Source organism: Rana temporaria, chromosome 3 (genome assembly GCF_905171775.1).
Source record: "Rana temporaria chromosome 3, aRanTem1.1, whole genome shotgun sequence".
Classification (NCBI taxonomy): Eukaryota; Metazoa; Chordata; class Amphibia; order Anura; family Ranidae; genus Rana; species Rana temporaria.
The window spans coordinates 434769712-434788670 of record NC_053491.1 but is presented as its reverse complement, the minus strand read 5'-3'; the positions used below and the strand labels follow the sequence as shown (position 1 = coordinate 434788670).

At 40.8% G+C, this 18959-nt stretch overlaps 1 protein-coding gene across 1 annotated transcript in view; it reads right to left on the bottom strand.

Annotated features, from left to right (window-relative positions):
* Nucleotides 1-18959, bottom strand: part of OLFM2 (olfactomedin 2) — a 246011-nt gene that overhangs the window by 36860 nt on the left and 190192 nt on the right. Inside the window, exon 5 of the mRNA XM_040346385.1 lies at nucleotides 12090-12196. Within this exon, the coding sequence (XP_040202319.1) occupies nucleotides 12090-12196 (107 nt within the window). The remainder of the gene's footprint in view (nucleotides 1-12089; nucleotides 12197-18959) is intronic.

Below are 18959 nucleotides of genomic sequence, written 5' to 3'. Positions count from 1 at the left end.
AACACTGCCTGCTACCATTAAGTTGGCGGTCTACTACTTAAAGCGGAGTTCCACTCAAAAGAGCAACTTTCGCTTATCTGTCTCTCTCCCCCCTCCAGTGCCACATTTAGCACCTATCGGGGGGTGGGTACCTGTTTTTGACAGGTACCCCTTCCCCACTTCCGGAGATGGCACCTCATAAGTTAGGCCCCCGCCTCCTTCCTCTGCCGCCGGGGCAATTAGAAAGTGCAGCGCGCTTCGCGCATGCACAGTAGGGTCCTGGCTCTGAAGCCGCAAGATTTCACTGCCGAGTTCCCTTACTGGCAATGGCGGTGGCAGACGATCCAAAAATCAGCTGGGGTGCCGACATTGTGGGAACCCTGGACATGTAAGTGTCCTAATATTAAAAGTCAGCAGCTACAGTATTTCTAGCTGCTGACTAAAATTTCATGTGGGGGGGGACACCTCTTTAAGGGGGCAGACACAGAGGGAGCTTTTTCTTATAGTTTCCAAAATAAAATGGATGGCACTGGAGGGTTTAGGTAATATCCTATAGGCTAATCAGTGTAGAGTCCATAAGAAGAAAGCTAATAAGCCATAAAAAAAAGTCAATATAAAAATGACTATGCAGCATCAGCGGTAGCAGCCACAGAGTGAAGCAGTGACTCTGTAAGGATACAACAATGGTCATCAGACTAACTGCAACATAAAAACCAAAAGTATGTACTGGTTTTAATAAATAAGACTGTTTTTTATACTGCAATTAGTCAGATTCCCATTTGTGTTTTCCTCTTAGGCCTCGTACACACGACCGAACATGTCTGCTGAAACTGGTCCGCGGACCAGTTTCCGCGGACATGTTCGGTCGTCTGTACGGCCGACCGGACAATTTTCCGGCAGATCGGACATGTTTCCAGCGGACAAATGTTTCTTAGCATGCTAAGAAACATGTCCGCTGGAAGCCTGTCCGTCGGACATGTTCGGTCGTCTGTACGACTCACCGGACATGTCCGCTCGGCCGAAAGCCCTTGCATGCGTCGAAGTGATTCAACGCATGCGTGGAAGCATTGACCTTCCAGGGTCGCGCACCTCGCCGCCGCTGTCCGCGGGAAATTTGGTCTGATGGTGTGTACAGCCACCAGACCAAAATCCGCCAGCGGACATGTCCGATGAAAACGGTCCGTGGACCGTTTTCATCGGACATGTCCCGTCGTGTATACGAGGCCTTAAGGTTACCCCTGTTTTTTAAGGTTTGCTAAACAGCACTTAAAGCTATAGTAAACCGCCAGAAAAAAAATGGGCCCCCTGTAGGTTTAAGTCATAATATACTAGAATGCACCACATCCTAGCACATTACGACAGACCTACCTGGACACAGCGCAGCGCTTTCATGGCTTCCTGACACTTCCATCTTCACCCGGTCTTCCTTCCGGCTTTATGAATATCCGGGGCCGCAATGACGTAATTCCCACGCAGGTGTGCTGGGGCTCCATCACTGGCACAAATTTCTGAAGGCACGTTATGGTTATGCTTTGGTTATGCATGGGCCAGTGAGGTCGCCGGCTGTATGCTGTGTGAATATCTCCTAAAGAGTGCAAGTTTAGGAGATATTCACTGTACCTACAGGTAAACCATATTATAGGCTTACCTGTAGGTACAAGTAATTTCATCCACTTTAAGGGAGGCTAAAAACGACACCATATTGACAAATAGCATACATTAAGCAAACTGTACATTTCCTTAAAGCGTTTTAATGGCCACAATGAAAAATGATATATACATTCCACCTTTAATTTCACTTATTTCAAGCCTACTACTATTAATCAGAAAAAGTTTGAAAATTATAATTTTTTTAAATCTCAAACATTTACTTTCTTAAATTGTGTGACATATTCACTATGCCCTGTGAATAGACACTGCTGTGTCACACATTTCATAAAGCCTGCCTTCTGAACAATAAAAAGCATAGTTTGTAGAGCAAACACTCTACATCATATGTAGTTCTTAGAAATGCGTAAACCAAAGGACTTAGCACACGAGAAGCTGAAAAACTGGTTGTGGAAAAAATGGGCATCAGATAGGGAGCAAAAATGACATGGAGATTTTTCAAGTAAGCTTATATTGGCTTGTCAAAAATAACTATCATTTGTATTGCTTTTAAATATCTAGTGAACCAGTGGTGTCATCACTACAATCCATAGAAACTGTTACAAGTGCAGTACTGATATTTAATACTTATTCAAGTATCCTGGCCTCAGGACAATAATGTTGATAGGAAGTTATACTGATCGGAGGTAATAATTATTACAGATAAAAAAAAAAAAGATTCTTTGACTTCCACTTTAATGCTTGAAAGCATGAATGGGATTCAATAGGGTAAGCAAAAAACAATGAAAAAAGTGCATTAACCCACAGAAATAAATCAAACTTAATTTTTAATTTATCTAATTTAAGTGAATTTTATCTGTTGTAATGGGTGAGTGTATTTCACACAGCACCACTACTCTTTGAACCTGCTTTGAATAAGCCTGAATGTGTACTCAGTCCTGGATTTTACTACTGATCCTATTAAAACTGAACTCCAGGCAAGCGACTAAATACACAGATACAGAAAAGACATGCTGGGTTGCACACATGAGAAGTAAAAGACAGACTTAAAGTATATGCAGATTGTGTTTAGTTTTGAAAACAGCAGTGGTCTACAAACTGCTGCCTTAGTACATTGGGCACTATTCCTCCTGACACTATTGATGGGGTACTATTCCTCCATTTGACAGATCAATGGGGCAATATTCTTCCCACTGACACCAACAATATGGCACCATTCCTCTGACTGACACCAACGTTGGGGCACTATTCTTCTCACTTGTATGGACTATGGGGCACCATTCCTCTCTCTGAAACCAACTATTGGGCACAATTCCTACCACTAAAATCATTATTGGTGAAGATTTATATCCCTGAAATCAATAATAGGCTACTATTCATCCTAATACATACAACAGGGTACAATTTTTTTAATTGACACTGACTGGGCACTATTCCTCCAACTAACACCAATGATGGGGCAATACTCCCCCCACGGACATCAATGATTGGGCATACAGTACTTCCTCCCACTGATACCAATAGGGGGCAATTCCTTCCACAGACACCAACAATGGGTCATTATTCCTCCCTCTACTCAGAGGCACTGGGTCATTTATTACTCCTATATGACCAGCAGCTTTAGGGCATTTATTACTTACACTGACCACCAAGCCTAGAGCATTGTTTACTTCTATTGATACTGGGACATTTTCCACACCTACAGTCCAAAGTCTGGCTCCGTAAAGCTTGAATAAGAGTGAATTGGTTCTTTGATTGAAAGTTTGAGGAACCCTAGAATAGGAAATGTTGGGGGGTTAGGATACCAGTTTTGCTGTCTGTGTCTCCATTGGGGACACTTATCGTCTCTATTTTTTCTGAGAACTGGGACAAATAGAGGTGGAAAATCCTCAATTGTATTGTTATCAGACACACTGCATCCCGGCAGCAGCAATTACTTGTTCCAAAAGGAGTGATGCTGCGTACACACGATCATTTTTCGGCATGAAAAAAAACTAATTTTAAATGATCGTGTGTGGGCTTCACATAATTTTTCAGGTTCTGAAAAACGGCAAAAAAAATTTGAACATGCTGCATTTTTTAACGTCGTTTTAAACAATGTCGTTTTTCTGGTTGTAAAAAATGATCGTGTGTGGGCTAAAACGATGTTAAAAACCTGCACATGCTCAGAAGCAAGTTATGAGACGGGAGCGCTCGCTCTAGTAAAACTACCGTTCATAATGGTGTAAGCACATTCATCACGCTGTAACAGACAAAAAAGCGTGAATCGTCTTTTACTAACACAGAATCAGCTAAAGCAGCCCAAAGGCGAATGGAACTTCCCCTTTATAGTGCCGTCGTACGAGTTGTACGTCACTACGCTTTGCTAGATCATTTTTAAAAAACGATGGTGTGTGGGGAACGTTGTTTTAATGATGAAGTTGGAAAAACCTTGTTTTTTCAACATGCTGAAAAACAACGTTTTTTTTCATGCTAAAAATGATCGTGTGTACGCGGCATGAGTGTAGTAACATCTCCAACATCAACGCAAAGAACAAAGCAGATAAGGACCATGCTGACTTTTGGTGCATACAAATACTTTCTGTATGTAGAAAGTAATGGCAAAAACCATTTCCAAGGAATAAGCTTTGTTTGAAGACACAATTGGAATTGGCAAGCTCATACAGAGGATGGTCCAAGATGTTTCTTTAAAGGCTGGCTGGGTCCTCTGTCAATAATGGCATGTTGTGTTGGATATGTGTAGCTACAGGGAAGGATTTAGATAAGATGCAGCTGTAAAATTGGGTTCAGCAAAAAAAAAAATCATGGATGCCTAGTCACTTCGCTCGCTGAGGGAGGCAGAAAATGACCCTGGCAATGATTGTAAGAATTTTGTGTTGGGCTAGCAGCATAGATTCAATTCCAAATCACCTGAAAGTTTGTAACTGAAGATTTACAAATATTTTAACACATTGTAACAAAGGGAATCCATCTGAAGCCTAACATTTTGGAAGTTCAAGACTGAGCCTGTGTGCCCCCATGTACATGGCCACTCTACAAAAAATACTACCTAAAGATATTGGGGGTTATTTACGAAAGGCAAATTCACTTGAAAGTGCAGTCGCTGTAAATATGAGGGGTAGATCTAAAGTGAGGGGAACGTCTGCTGATTTTATCATCCAATCATGTGCAAGATAAAATTATGTTTTTTATTTTCCTTACATGTCCCCCTCCGATCTACAGCGACTGCTCTTTGCACTTGTAGTTTGCACTTGTAGTGCAAAGAGGATTTGCCTTTCGTAAATAACCCCCATTGCGTTATTAATTTTTAGAGCAGACAAATTTGATATTTGTTTCATAGGTAGAGTCTTCTGGTTTGAGTCAGCCCTTGGCTTTTTATATGTCCTGGATACTCCAACAGCGAGCTCTCACTGCCATCATAATTCCTAACTTAGTTTTTTTCCAGCGCCTCCTGTTGCTTTTCCAAAATATATAACAAATGAGACTCATTATAGGGAGAGTGGGAACCCCTAATGATGGCCACAGCAGGTATGCAGACCCGGAAACGTAAATGTTGAGATCCTACCTAGTGGCGCAGCAAGGTCATTTAGTAACAAAGGCCAAAGTGTAGAACCCTCATGAGCTGTGAACTACTTCAACAGTATATGTTGTGGGTACCATTCTTTTTTGCACTCCTTTATTGCTGCCCAAGACAGCCACCCTGTCTACCCCTCAGCCCAGCCCTGATCTTACCAATAGAGACATCGAGAGATATTAAAATTGTTGGGTGGCTTTATCTTCAACATCTATGGTACCAAACCGTGAAATATTTTTGAGTAGATTGCTCTTTTTAATGCATTAAATAAATACCATGCCCTTTTCATCTAAAACAATTATTGCTGTTGTGCATTATCTTGAGTATGGAAAATTAGAACTGACACTACCCTTATATAAGAATGGTATTCTGCTCTGTATGAGATATTAAAAAACCTTGAAGTCTGGCCCATTGTATGGTCTCAGGCTTTGAAAAGTTTGTATAATCCATAAAGAAAACTCTTCTTTATTTTTGGGACTTTTTTTTCACACTATTCACCCAATGGAGAGTATTCATTGCTGGAGATGGCTAAAGGAACGAGGCACTCTTTTATACACATTTACTGACAGTGCCAATGCATTGAGCCATACTTGGCTATTTGCATATTTGACTTTACCATTTACCACTTTCCCTCTAAAGTATTTTTTTTTCTTTTTCCACTTTTCTTTACACACCTTTTCACTTTGTCACACATGCTTTGCTGTCCAAATTAGGCTGTATGACTTAAACGTGCATTCTCCCATCAGATGCCTACTTTTGCTAAGCAGAGAAATGGCTCCCCTAGTGGATATATTTCTGCCCTCCATTGTAAAATATGTATTATTATATATACTGAAGCCTTATTATTAAACTTTCCTCTTCACCATTGTGAATTTTGTTTTCCTTATGACGTACACTGGCTAATAAATGCTCAATTTTGGAGACTAATTATTGATTTACAGATGCTAGTTTCTCTGGCATACGACTATTTGATACCTCCTTCAAATCGAGCACTGCAGAGTTCTGTAAATGTGAAAAATTATTCAGTAAAAATAATTATTTATAAAACAAAAACAAGGTATTAAAAAAACAAAACCTTCTGATACATTGCCGAGACTGGATATCACTCCAGGTTTAAATAATTTCTTAATTCCTTAGTCTCTGCTCAAGGTGAAACCAAGCCTCACTGGTCTTATTACAACTTTCAAATCATCATCAGATGAAAGCAGCTTCCCACAAATTACCTATTTCTGGAAAACAGGGTTTCCCAAACCACATAAGTTTCTTTTTTTGTGTGAATGGTCTTTAAGCTTCCAAGAGCTTCAGATAACATCTTACCAGCTGCCGCTATTTCTGATGCCAACATTCCTACACCTGGACTTTGTTTTTGGACTAGATCCAAACACAATTACAGATAAGTAAACTTCCTAAAATCCATTCTATTCTACTCCCTAATTTTCTCCCTCAATCTGGTTTACATGACAAATATTATCACTCAATATTAGACTCTTAAACTGACCCTACCCCCTGCCTATGTGTAAAAATATAGTGCTACAACACCTTTGTGACAACGAATAATACACAGGGTTGGATAGGTAGGGATGCAAGATAGCCTAAAGCCTAGTACATACTATGAGAAAATCAGAAGACTGATCGTTCGACTTTCCACTAAGGTGCATATAATGTAGTTTTAATGGCTTAATTGACTTGTATGAAAATTCTAGCCCGACAATAGCAAATGTAGCTGCGTACCAGCGTAGTAGAAGAGAAAGTATAGGGTTGTTCTATACTTCTGAGCATTCACGTTTTTTTTCTATTTAATTTTTTTTGTATGATTACTGTACTCATTAGATGAAAATCAGATGTTGTGTTCACTTATGATAAAAAATTCTAACCTGCACCTTCAGTTTTTGTCATCTGAAATGCCGAAATCGGCTGTCGAAAGCACTACAGTATACTAACAATCAGATAATCAGCCAATCATGCTTCAAAATGTTTCTTCCGATTTTGTTATAATGTGTACGGGCCTTAAGGGACCGCACCGCCAACTAGAGCTGAGCGGCCAATGAAGTAAGTTAAGGTATTTTTCTATTGTAGGACTCTAGTTTGTGTCCTGGTTCTTGAAAATCTGCTTACAGAATCAAATTGGTTGCAGTTGCCTCTTTGCTTCATTAACTCTCTTTTTTTAATATCTTCTAGACAAAAGTTCTCAAGACTTTGTACAAATGTCCCTTTTATGCTGCCTATCTTTGTCGTAGTAGAGTTTTTTTATGTTACTCATTGATTAATGCAGACACCTTCCATGGCAAAGAGAAAGCAACCACCAAAAAGCCCTCCCAAAAAAAAATACTTACCTTGGCTCCAGAAATTCTATGACAATGTGATCCGGATATTGCAAGAAGGCATTCTTGTGGTATTTCTAGCTCCCAGCTCTGCACAGTTTGGTCATGCATGCCTCCCAAATAGGGTTGGAGGCTAGGGCTTTTTTTTTATTTGTGCAAACAGTTTGTTTACAAATTCTTATTCAAAGCCATTTGCATAGGGGGGGGGGGGTGGGACTGACGCAAAGGAAAGCTTCCCTTTTCCATGGAAAGTTTGCTTTAAGTTATTTGCTAAGTTAAAGCGCTGCTAAACTGACCTTTCTTTCAATGGTCCCTGTTCCTCAATGACGCAAGCATGTTCTGCCAGGTGCAAGTCTTAAACAGTCTTTAATGGCTGGTACAAGATGATGTCACTGGCGATTTATGCTGAGCTGCGCACATGCTGCAGTAGACAGAAAGCAGGCACGGAGCTGTATTTTATAGCAAAAGAGACATTGCATGTCTCCTCTTAGTTTGTGACAAAGGAACTTTAGTACCATTTTTAAGGAGAAGCGTGGCCAAAGCTTTTTTGGATATATTTCTCCTGTGGGTCACAGGAGTCGGTCCAGGCTCTGAAAAGACCACAACCATATGATCTGGATTCACCCATAAGCCTGGACTGGCAGCTGACTCAGCCTCTCAGTGAGCTGCTAAGAGCTTCAGCCAGCCGCACCCATCCCCTGCACAGCCCAGCACTCCAGTGAGCACTGCAGAGTAGAGAGCCGATGACTGACAGTCACCAGATCTCTGCAGGCTAAGGACGGGGAGCTGAGCGATTGGCAATGTTTGATTTCTGAGTTTTCGATCTTAGAAGCGACGGGGGACAACTGCAGCTGGTATTGGTGCTGTAGCCATCAAGGGGAGTATGTTTTTTTGTGATTCCTGACCTTCACTTTTACGGTATTAGAGATGAAAGCGTTTAGAACCTTGCTTAGGTTTCTTCCTCAAGTATTGTAATGCCAGAGAAAGGAACCTGAAGAAGTTCTCTAAAACTCACTTCATCTTTAAATAATTTGTTCGCCTTGAATACAAATTTTGTAAGCAAGATGTTTTTTCGAAATCTGTTGCAAAGTTTCTCAGCCTGCAGATCCTGCAAGTAACAGCACTTTCTGTTTTAGGCTGACAACGCAAAGTCACTACCCTGCAAATAACAGCAACATTGTCAGCCTGAAGTTGTCCACTGGGCTGACTATGTGATAAATCTGATAGGCAGCCCAACAGGAAGCATTGATGCTGGCAGGATCTCCAGGTAAGAAACTGCACACAAAAAATATTTACTGAAAGCTGAAATCTTGGTATGGATTTTATAGCATAGTTACACTGAATGGCACCCATGCCAAACAATCTTCCCCTTGTGGGTACTATGGAACAGGGCAGTCACTCGGCACAGGACCTAGAAGATAGCACCCAAGCTGCTCCAATGTAGCTATGCTATAAAATCTATGCTTGGAATTCAGCTTTAAGTGAACTGCACACAGTAAAATGTAATGCCAAATGCACCAAAAATAGATGTTGGGTTTAGCCATTAAAGGGTCTCACCAAAATGCCCAAATTTCTGCAGTCTATGAGAGATTATAGCTGAGATCTCAGAACACGGTATACAGAATATCATTGAACACCAACGGTCACTTTTTTTCCCCCTAAATGTTTTTTCATCCATGCATCCAATGGTATATTCATGGAGACATTTCATCTGTCATGCTACTTAGACACCCTCCAAATCCTTTAATTTCATTAGCTGCGCTTGGTTTGTTCCACGGGGGATAAAACAGATTAGGGAAAAACAGCTTGGATGTTCTGAGTCGGCTGTATATTCATTGGCAAATGAAGCACGGTGGAGATTGTGGTTGGAATGAAAAACACTTGGTTTCTGTGGTAATGGAGGTCTAATCTTATTTAAAGTTGCATGCAGCAAATGAACACTTTTCTAATACAGATCAGCAGCGCTGCTGTTTTTTGATGCTGCCCGCTGCATGTATATGGGTTCCTATCCGCCTAATGCATCCTATAAATAAATACCCAAGAGTGAGTCAAATGCAGTAATGGAGAATAAGTTATCTAAATATCCCAAATGACTTTGCTTATCCGGAACCATCTTAATCTAATTTGCAGCAGAAACTGAGTTCATGTTTTATTTTTCAAAGTACAATATCTTTGCAGGCTCAAAACATAAGCGAGTAATTACCAATATTCTCAAAAGGACAAAGAAAGATCTGGAGGAAAAATATGTGGCTCAATTTACTAAGCTATAATGATCCTATAACGAGAGCTGAGAATACCAGCCACATGAAAAATAATGAGTGTTATGACAAATTGTACAAGCACTACAGCTAAGGGAATTAAAAGTAGAACTAAAGGAAAAACTTTTTTTTAATTTTGGATAGAGTAAGAAAGAACTTATTACCCTTGATTTAACATTTTTGCTCTATGTCTCCCATTGAGGAGCTTTCCCTTCACTTCCTGTGCCACAGCTACGGCAGGAAGTGAGAGGAAATCCCTCCAAAGTGTGGGTAATCTCTTGTTGTCACCAGGGTCATCAGAACCATTGAAAGATTTCCCCACTATTCCTATTCTAGTGACCAATTAAAATTTAGAATTTTCTTTAAATTTCATTATTATGCCCCATACACTCGATCTGAATTTACGATGGCCTAAAATACAATGGGATTTTTTGTCGGAATTCCGTTCAAGCTGTCTTGCATACACACTGTCAGACCAAATTCCGACCGTTCAAATGCAGTGACGTAAAACACTACGATGAGCCAAGAAAAATGAAGTTCAATGCTTCCGAGCATGCGTCTACTTGATTCTGAGCATGCGTGGGTTTTTTTCTCTGTCGAACTTGCACACAGACGATAGGAATTTCCTATCTTTTTTTTCCATCAGAAAAAAATAAATCATGTTCTATTTCTAAACCCCCGACGGAAAAAAGTCAGATGGGGCCCACACACGAAACAAGTCCATCTGAAATTCCGATCATGTGTATGCGGCATTACTGATAATGGTCACCAGGACAAACAAATAGGGTGAATCTCCCCAACAGGGACAAAGGCAACAAATAAAAACCTGATAGGTGTTCTAATCCTACTCTACGCTATCCAAATCTAAAACAAGATGTGTTGGCTTTAGTCCTAATGTAACCACTTGGGAAATTTTAATGTTTTTCGTACGCTTTGGCCTTGGAGAATAAAATAGTGGCCAAACTATAAAAAAATTAGGCTGCAGCGTAAGTTGCTAGATAGCAGATGTTCAATTACACACAAACCTGCTGCACCTATTGCTCTTACAACCTATCCTTGATACTTTGCCATGTAACGTTGAAACTCTACAAAGGCACAATGACCAAAGACGTTTTGAAAAAAATATACTTCCAAAAATGACATTTACGACCTCCTCTGTGGTCCTTTTTTTTGCTGCATTATGCTTAGCACTTTAGATCGGGTGCCCTCCAATAATGTGCTTACATGACCTAACATTAAAAGCAAAGTACAATATAAAGTGAGTATCATCCCTTCCAGAAGCTTCACAAACTGGATTCTAAAGAGTTTTGCAAGACTGGATTGGGATTGCTTAATAAAGAGAGGAAGTATAAGTAAAGGATGCACCATTTTATCCTTTGTACTGCATATTGAAAGCAAATTTTTATCAGCATAAGTATTTGATTTATTGAATAATTTATTGATCTGCAATAACCTGGCAGTGAATATTATAACCAGGACTTTAGGGTCATAGAACAAATGCAGAAGAGCCATGATAGAAGAGCGTGCCACTTCTAATGGTGGGTGTGGCCAAACTGCGCAGTGTGAAAGGCTTAAAGGGGGATGTGAACCCCTCTACCAGATATTGTACTAAAACAGCCACTAGGGGGGTCAGTTATTCTAAGTGGAAGATGTAAAATGTCCTTGTAGTTTCTGTTGGTGATCGCGTCTGGTGCATGCATAATGCTTATAATGTCACCATCATTAGACAGCAGAAGTAATTTCCTGGTAAAATAGCTCACATATATGTATTTCAGTTGTACATTTAGCTATTTTTTTTTTTTGGAGTTCAACTTTGAAGATATGTATGGGTAAATTTCCATACGATAATGTTTCACCTTCTATTGAAAATTGTCCTACAACTAATAAAGAATGTTTGACATTTTATAACATTTCAGTCCTTTTATAGCTGTATTTCTGGACAGCCTACGAGCCAGGGTAAGCCCCGATCATAGGCTGGCACTACAGGCATTCTTAACCCAGTGATGCAGATCTTCCATTATTACTTCAGTGTCTGCAGGAGCAAGAAAGAGAAGCAAAGGAGGAAGGAAATAAAAAAAGGCAATAAACTTAGTTAAACTTAAAGGAAAGCTTGTACAAGCCCGTAAATTTAAGTCAAGTGAAGATGGAAAACCACTTTCGCTGTATATTTTCAGTTTACTGCCTCTCATTTGTGGTTGCTGAAGCCACCATTAACAATAACTCCCTGCTGTTGATCTCTCTGGTTGCAGTTGGTATTACTGCCTCTGGCTTTACAGAGCCAACAGATGATAAAAAAAAAAAAACAGATATAGCACAGCAGAGCGTAAAAGCATCTATTAGTTGACTCACCCTATTATCTGAACTGGGAGCCATGGTATCCGTCATCCAAGAGCCAAACCGTGACCCCGAGGCACGTATAGTGATTGGGTTACTGACGCCAGTGAGTTTGCCACAGCCTGAAAATAAAAAAAGAAGTTAGTGGAGTGATTTTGTGTGGGTTTCTTATAGATGGAGCCTAGCGATATGCTTCTCTGAACACCATCTGATGTTAAATGATGAGGTTTTGATAACCACTACAGACTTCTCCTGATTTATTTTAAACGTCAAGGTTACTTCACTACTTTGAATTTCTGTGAAACCTCAACAACTAATAAATGTTGTTAAACCAAAAATATACTTTTATTTATTTGAAACTTAAAGTCCACTTGTAGTTCTTTTAAAATGAACTAGATACATTTATGGTGCAGGAAAAAACAATTAGCTAGATTCAGTAAGAGTTAGGTCGGCGTATCAGTAGATACGCTGACCTAACTCGGAATCTGCGCCGACCTAAGTTTAAGTGTATTCTCAAACAGAGATACACTTAAACCTATCTAAGATAGGACGGCTTGCGCCGTCCTATCTTAGGGTGCAATATTTAGGCTGGCCGCTAGGTAGCGCATTCATTGCGGTCGGCGTAGAATATGTAAATCACTAGATACGCCTATTCACGAACGTACGCCCGGCCGACGCAGTACAGATACGCCGTTTCCGTAAGAGATAGGCAGCCTAAAGATAAAGATGCCCCCTAGGTGGCGTAACCAATGTTAAAGTATGGCCACCGTTCCTGCTTCGAAATTCTAAAATTTTACGTTGTTTGCGTAAGTCGTCCGTGAATAGGGATTTACGTAATTTACGTCCACGTCTAAATCAATAGGCCTGTGCGGTGTACTTAGCTGCAATGCACACTGGGAAATGTGCCATTCAATTAAAGCGGTAGTAAACCATGGCTGGTTTTAAAAAAAAAACACCTGTAAAGCAATTGCATAGTATGTGCTAGGCATGTGCGAGTATTTCCTAGATTGCATCACATAAGAGGAGGGAGAGGGGAGAGAAGTGCCAAGTGCACCCATTGGTGTAATACGGTTTTAATAATCAAAGAAAAAATACTGAAACTGTTCCAATGGCTGAGGAAGGAGGTGTGGCCTGCCTACAAAATGCATCCCAATTGGCTATTCTTCTCCGGGTTGACAGCTTGAGTTCCCGGCTTTTGACAGTTCGTTCCCCCAGCGTCTTCTGGTATCCTTCTGACACCGGAGCTGTGGCACAGTAGCAAGGACTGACAGCTCCACGGGGGGCAGAACATCACTGTACAGAGCTTTTATCAGTCTCACGCTTGTTCTATTGTTATCTTCTTGAGTGGAACATTTTATGAATTTTATTCTTTGATTAATAAAACTCCGGGTTGAACTTGCCACTTCTCTCCCTTCTCCCTCCTCTCTTGCAGCGTGGGTTTACCAGCCCTTCTTTGGATATAGCAGTCTTGCATATCTCTTGGAATACAGTTACCTGTTTCATACATTTCCAGGCAATCTTTTTTAACCCTACATCCTGGACATTTATATGGGCAGTACACAATAATATTTTATGGACAATACTACTTATTTTGAATTGTTGTATTTCAGGCATTCACAGGGAAGGGTAGCACTGAGAACATTGTTTGTCATGCATCGCACACTAGCACATTATGAAATACTTACCTTGGAACAAAGACTTTCAGCAGTGTGTTGTCACCATTGAGAGGGCTGACATCTTTCCCCTTGGTCTTTCTTTATGGTTTGCAAGCTCTGGCTATGTGAGAGGCCGGAGCCGCAATGACATCACTTTTTCCGGCGCAAAGCTCTGCAGATCCAGCAAGGTATGCCGCACTTTCAGAGAGCATGCGTCCGTGACATCACTGGCTGTATCCAGGGTGAATATCTCCTAAACGGTGCACGTTCAGAAGATATTCATCTTACCTACAGGTAAGCCTTATTATAGGCTTACATGTAGGAAAAATCACAAAACGGGCCTTACTACTACTTTAAATAGTCTGCAGACCACACAGGCCAAAACTTAGAAATGCGTAATTTGTTTTGTAAAGCAGCGGACTACTACACATGGTATGTTCCTTTTGTGCATTGAGGTACCACTGAAAATCATTGGCATTCAAAATATCAACACATGAATGGTGTGTTGAGGTAACAAACTTAACTCTTTAAATTGAGCTCCAGTGCTCACATAATAATCTACCCCTGGAGCAGTAGGCTGCAATAATAGCACTGCTCTCTGTGTGAAAGCTGTGGTCTCTCTGCAATGGTCTGACATATCCTCTGCTGAATCAGACATATAGCTCTACAATCAGCAAAGCACAATCTCTACTGGTTGCAGAACTATAGGTCGGGGAGCATGTCAGATTGCTACAGAGAGACTGCTGCTTTCACATAGAGAGCATTGATCTTGTCTCCAGCCTACAGCAGAAGGGATATGATTTCATGCTGGAGCCCAATAAAAAAGGCCAGTAAAAGTAAAGCTGGGTATACATGAACTAATGGATTCCACTATTCCCACACACACATGAGATGGATGGATATGAATGAATCCCACCCCACCCCCGCTGGCACATTGTATTCTTACAGGGGTAACCACTGATTGGCTACAGCTGCTGATTGACAAAAAAATTCAATATGTCCCTTCAACAGAAGGGGATGGCCACACACTGATCAGAATTTGGTCACCTTAAAGTGGAACTTTAATCAGAAAAGTCTTGATAGACAACTTCAGGTTGGCTGCTTTTGCAGCTATAGCTATGCAAAACATTAAAAATAAGTGATTCACTGACTCATCCTGCTCTGCACATGCTCAGTTACTCTCAATTTTTGGCACTGTGCCTAAAATCAGAGCCCCAAAAGGCCAATCTGCTGACAGCTTTAAGATTTACTGTTGCTAAAGGGGGGAAAAAGCAATATAAATGGCAGAGACTAAGTGGAGGGAACACAGATTAAGGAGAAAGTAAATAAAAGCAGGAGAGGTGACAGGACAAATTCTACTGCCAGGGAAACACAAAAGAGTTAAAGGATAAGTTCACCTTTTGTAACATGTTACATGTTACACCCTTATTCAGGGTGTAACATGTTACAGATGCACCGGCCCCCTGCTCCTCTGTTCTGAAAGCTAGCAGGGCATCTTCTATCCGGCGCTAGTTGTTACAATCTGCAAAAAACGCAGCCTTTGCGGTTGTCTGCTTGTAGTTCTCAATGAGCTACCACAGTGCTGTTGACGGCTGTGGTAGTTCATTAAGTCTTCTTGCCACAGTGTAACTGCCTGGCCGCATCGGAGGTATGGCCAGACAAATACAAAGATCGTCTGCAGGACCATAGCATTATAACCCACGATCTGCTGATCCTGGGTGCAATGTTTTACAGGACCATTACAAAAAAATAAAAATAAATGCATATTTTTTTACATGTAAACAAATACAGTAAAACCTTGGTTTGAGAGTAACTTGGTTTGAGAGTGTTTTGCAAGACAAGCAAAATGTTTTAATACATTTTGCCTTGATATACAAGCGATGTCTTGATGTAAGAGTAGCGTCATGTCACAACTGAGTATAAAAAAGAAAAGAGGAGCCTCTAAGTGTAGCAATATGGTTACATTTAATGAAGGTACAACATTTAGCAACTTATTGCTACACTTAGAGGTGCCCCTCTTCTCTTTTATACCCTGTAAAAAAAATACTTTGATATACAAGTGCTTTGGATTACAAGCATGTTTCTTGAACAAATTATGCTCGCAAACCAAGGTTTTACTGTATGCATTTTTTTCTTTTCTTTTGGTAAAGGTGAAATTATCCTTTAATCTTACAATGTTATTTCCCTAATATTCTCTCCTTTACACCTTAATTTTTTTCATTCTGAAGCTTCTGTCAATCTTCTTCTCTTAACTGAGCCAAGACATACAGTCAAGGCTGGAAATGTACATATTTTACTTACAGAAGTTGACAGAGAAAACTAGTAAAGTGTCCATGTGTAATCAATGAATCACATACAAATATCAAAGGGGTTATTGGCACCAAAGTATCTTAATACACCCTTATCAAACAATCATTTAGCTTGTTATGGATTTTTCATACTCAAAATTATTAAGGAAATACATTTCAAAATCATTACAGGTTACATTTGCTAGAATACCAAAGTCAAAGTCAATAGACTCAGTGCTCCCTTCCACAGTCTGTGATCAGCGCTGCCATTGGAAGTCCCCTCCTTATTCACCTTATTCACCTTATTTCTGCACTACTCCCACCACCTCCCTCTGAGATTTCCCTCTGAGATCACAGGAGCTGGAACTACAGAAGAGGCATTGGGTATCAATGCGCGCTGACAGTATTGACTGTCAGCTAGCATTGAGAACAACACTGGAAACATTGAGCATTATACACCTGCCACAGTGTTGATTTGCGGCAGAGCCCCTGGGGGCCAGTGTTGCCAACCGCCAGTATTTTTACTGGCAGGCAGTAAAAAAATGGACACTTTTCTCCTGCCAGTAAATGCCAGTGAAAGAAAAAGGTTGCCATTAATAAATATATGGCTGTGACGCTTTGCCGAGACCATCCGAGTGCCTGCTACAGTGTGTCCGGACTGTGCCGGCAGTATGTCCTGTGAAGTCATGGTGCAAGGGAACGGAGCAGCTGGAGCCTCATGTTCAGGTCTGTGGAACGGGAGGAATGCAAGCCGGGAGTTGACTAGAAGGACCACCTGACATGGAGAGAGAGGGTCACTGTGACTTAGGAGGGGATGTGTCATGTTGGTGATGTGCCGTCATCATCTGTGCTGCTGCACACTGCTGACAGTGTCACTGTGAGAGTCAATTTTATGTGTGTGTGCCTGCCCAGTCTAATTTCTTGCCATCTCAATTCCTGTTCCTGAGTTACTTGTTTACTATATTGTAAATATTGCGATGAAAACTACGCCGGCGGCCTCCGGGCCAATTCAAATGGGCGTGTGCCATTTAAATTAGGCGCGCTTCCGCGCCGGACCTACTGCGCATGCTCCGTTTCTTAACTCCTGCCGTGCTTTGCGCGCCGTGATGTCATTTTTTTGAACGGTGACGTGCGTAGCGTAATTCCGTATTCCCGTTAAGGCACCAAAAACGACGACTAATTTTGCGACGGGAAACTAGACTAGCGGCGACGTAGCGAACGCGAAAATCCGTCGTGAATCGCCGTAACTCCTAATTTGCATACCCGACGCTGGTTTACGACGCGAACTCGCCCCAGCGGCGGCCGCGGTACTGCATCCTAAGATCCGACAGTGTAAAACAATTACACCTGTCGGATCTTATGGATATCTATGCGTAACTGATTCTATGAATCAGTCACATAGATAGAAACAGAGATACGACGGCGTATCAGGAGATACGCCGTCGTATCTCTTTGGTGAATCTGGCCCTATGTTTTTGCCTTAATATCTACCTTAAATCACTTTGCTAATTGCATATTGTAACTTGTCTGTAGCTTAAATACTGAAATGTTCATTTAAAACTGTAAGTGTGTAACTTTTGGATATGCCAGTAAAAACTTTACTGTGTCGTGTCAGTAAATTTCAATCTGGTTGGTTGGCAACACTGCTGGGGACCAACACATTTTTCTCGTGGACCAACAGTGGTCCATAAACAACTGGTTGGCGGCCACTACTTTAGAGATCTAGAGGGGCCCCCATCTCCAACAGCCTCTTTGGAAGCCTAAATATTTCTGTTATTTGCAGGAGTGGCCTTAAACCGGAGATCTTCAAAGAGTGCCACTGAATTTGTGACCCAAATGTGTCTAGTTGCTTAGAGCAGACTCATCATGTCCTTAGCTGTTGGGGCCATATAGACATAGAAGGTTTCTGTTTTAACAGAACCCCTTATTTACATTGAATTGCATATTACCATTGTATATCTATTTATATTCGTTATTACTGTTTACATATGATTTATGACTAATCCCCTTATTATTGCTCCGGTTGTTATTGTGTGGCAGGAAGTACCAAGCAGAACATTTCATCAACGGCTTGTAAAAATGCCACCTTGGAGAATAATTCTTTTTGCTTCAATTTATGAGACCATGCGATCAAACAAGCAGCAGCCCTTTCTCGCCACTGTCAACAGTAACCTGTAACCCCTGGAATGAGCTCATCTATAAAACCAATTATGATAGCTGGTTTTTAAATGCTCCAATGTACTAATCATATTGTTTGACTTTCTGCCTTCCAATTAACTCAGACCTTGCTCTAGTGGCTTCATTTCCAGCTGGGTAGCACATAAAAAATAATCTACTTTTATCACATTAATATTTGATGTTTTTCCAAGTCTGAATTGCTTTCCAAAAAAAAAAAAAAAGGTTTTGCAGAGCGTAATGCTGGCTTTTTATTTTGGGAAGTATCTACCTGTGGACGTTAATTTAATGCGGTCACCATGGACATAAACAAGTGTTTGATACTAGCTATGAAACAAGCACATCAAATATACTAGCTTGACAGAAGGCTAGAAGAGTCCCAGTCTTTGTCTTTTACTTATGAAGTAAGTAACTTAGGCCTCGTACACACGACCGAGTTTCTCGGCAAAAACCAGCAAGAAACTTGATATTTTTTTTGCCGAGGAAACCGGTCGTGTGTACATTTTCGTCGAGGAAACTGTCGAGAAACTCGACGAGCCAAAAAGAGAGCAAGTTCTCTATTTCCTCGACGGAAATGGAGAAACTTGCCTTGTCGAGTTACTCGACAGCCTAACAAGGAACTCGACGAGGAAAACTATGTGTTTCGCCCGTCAAGTTCCTCGGTGGTGTGTACGAGGCTTCATACTTCAAAAAAGTCAACCATAAAATGGCCAATGGGGCTGTATCAGAATCATTACATTGAGCTTATATGTTAAGGCAAAAAAATA